This window comes from Condylura cristata, unplaced genomic scaffold (assembly GCF_000260355.1).
Source record: "Condylura cristata isolate star-nosed mole 26May11 unplaced genomic scaffold, ConCri1.0 scaffold00001, whole genome shotgun sequence".
NCBI lineage: Eukaryota > Metazoa > Chordata > Mammalia > Eulipotyphla > Talpidae > Condylura > Condylura cristata.
In genome coordinates, this window is record NW_004567102.1 from 1613607 (window position 1) to 1615985 (window position 2379).

Consider the following 2379-nt stretch of genomic DNA (forward strand, 5'->3'; position numbering starts at 1 on the left):
GCTGTGTCCACGGGTCTGTTTTCGGCACAGTGGTCACCGGCAGTTTGGGGGTTCAGATCTTGGCTCTGTGACTTTGGGGAAGTTATTTAACTTCCCGATGCAGTTTCTCACCTGCCAAATGAGGCGGTGGCCCTGCTTCCCAGGTGGCTTTGGAAGATGATACACACTACACTGTGCGTTTAGAATGGTGCTGGTTCTGTGTCGGGGTCACCTGGGCGCCCCGCTGGTGTGCATGTTTGTGTGGCTATGCGTGTGGCTGCAGGGCTTTCAGTCGGTGTCTGTGCGTCCGACGCCGTGACCAAGCAGCCCCCGCGGCCTCCCCCTCCCCGATGGGCATGCCTCCGGGGGCCCAGTGACCTCACCTGTGCCCCTCCTGGCCCCCAGCTCTTGCACATGAAGAGCAACAAGTACTTGACAGTGAACAAGCGGCTGCCGGCCTTGCTGGAGAAGAACGCCATGCGGGTGACCCTGGATGCCACGGGCAACGAGGGCTCCTGGCTCTTCATCCAGCCCTTCTGGAAGCTGCGAAGCAACGGGGACAACGTGAGGGCAGGGCTGATTGGGGGAGACCTGCTGGGGGGGCGCCGGGCTGAGGGGGGGAGGCCTGCTGGGGGGTGCCGGGCTGAGGGGGGGAGGCCTGCTGGGGGGTGCCGGGCACAGCTGCGGAGGGGTTTCTGGGAGGCAGAGTGGGGGAGGGGATGGACTGGTAAGGTGGAGCCCACTTCTCAGACAGGCCGACTCAGACCAGGGAGACCATGGCGGCCTGGCCCCGCCCACCCTCACCCTATTGCGCCTGTCCCATAGGTGGTTGTGGGGGACAAGGTGATCCTGAATCCCGTCAACGCCGGGCAGCCTCTGCATGCCAGCAATTACGAGCTCAGTGACAACGTGGGCTGCAAGGAGGTCAGCGGCCTGCCGGGAGGTGCCCACGTGCCCCCGAGGACACAGCCACCTTCTCCCCACCAGTTTCACCTGGATGGGCCGGCCCCCACCTCTCCCGTGTGCTCCCATTTTCCATCCCATAGCTGGTGGCCCCCAGGCAGGTCTAGGGACACCGGCTGGGAGGAGACACCCCCTTGTGCCCTGAGGAGGTCGGTCCTGCCCCCCTCTCCGGGCCCCAGCACTGTCTGCTTTCATGGCTGGGGGGTCTGCCTGGCACCATGTGTCTCTGCCTCCCTCAGGTCAATTCTGTGAACTGCAACACCAGCTGGAAGATCAACCTGTTCATGCAGTTCCGAGATCACTTGGAGGAGGTGTTGAAAGGGGTAAGAATCGGAGCTCACATGACCACCCTGTTTTCGCTCCAGCCGGGCACTGCCTGGTGCAGAAGTCACCAGGTTCCGTCACAGTGGCCGACTCGGTCTGCACGTATTCACACAGGCGTCTGTTCTGCTGATGTTGGCCGAGTACTTGGTGTTCAGCACAGTGTAGGGAGGACAGCTAGTGCGTGAGAGATGGGCCCAGGGGTGATGGGCCCAGGGGAGGCAGTGGCGCCCCAGAGCCCACTGGGACCCCAAGAGGACAGCTCAGCGTGTGTCACCAACCAGGACACATACTTGGGCTAGGCCTGAGTTTGTCACCTGCGCCTGCAGGCTGGGTTTGTGGGGGAGCACGGGAGGGCTGGCTCGGCGGCTGGCACACCGTGAGCGTGCAGCGTCACTTCCTGACTCAGCAGCCCTCACAGCATGTGCAAGGAGGTCATCAAGGGGGACGCTGAGGGGCTGGCTCCGAGTCACGCAGCCGGCAGGAGCAGAGCCAGGACCCAGACTTGGCCTGAGTCCAAGGCCGCGGAGACGGAGGGGCTTGGTCCCCGCACTCCAGCTGCCCGTCCGGGCGGGAGCCAGCGACCCGGGCTGCGCTGCACTGAGGTGGGCCGGTGGGTCTCTGCCCACCCTGAGCCTGCACCCCACCGCCTGCAGGGGGACGTGGTGCGGCTCTTCCACGCGGAGCAGGAGAAGTTCCTGACGTGCGACGAGTACAAGGCCAAGCTGCAGGTGTTTCTGCGCACCACACTGCGCCAGTCCGCCACCTCGGCCACCAGCTCCAACGCCCTCTGGGAGGTGGAGGTCAGCCTGCTTCCAGCGTCCAGGACCAGCCCTTCGCTCGGGCCTGGGCCACCCCCCGCTCTCCTCCGTCACTCTGAAGGGGGCGGAAGTTTGACCCTATGTCTCCTCTAAGCCCCTCGGGAGCCACGGCGGGTTCAGTTCTTCAGGGGCTCCACACCCTCCCCATCCCTCCACTCCCCCGGCAGGGTTTGGGCTGCCCCTCCCTGGCCAGTCTCCTTCCTGCCTCACCCCTGTGCCCTGCCCCACCCCGACCCCCGCCAGGTCGTCCACCATGACCCCTGCCGTGGAGGAGCTGGCCACTGGAACGGCCTGT

The 2379-nt window shown here is 65.0% G+C and overlaps 1 protein-coding gene across 1 annotated transcript in view; it reads left to right on the top strand.

Annotated features, from left to right (window-relative positions):
- The window catches only part of ITPR3 (inositol 1,4,5-trisphosphate receptor, type 3), a 66471-nt gene that overhangs the window by 30737 nt on the left and 33355 nt on the right, over positions 1 to 2379 (top strand). Inside the window, exons 4-8 of the mRNA XM_004673977.2 lie at positions 385 to 543; positions 805 to 903; positions 1182 to 1265; positions 1920 to 2066; positions 2328 to 2379. Coding sequence (XP_004674034.1) covers positions 385 to 543; positions 805 to 903; positions 1182 to 1265; positions 1920 to 2066; positions 2328 to 2379 — 541 coding nt within the window. The remainder of the gene's footprint in view (positions 1 to 384; positions 544 to 804; positions 904 to 1181; positions 1266 to 1919; positions 2067 to 2327) is intronic.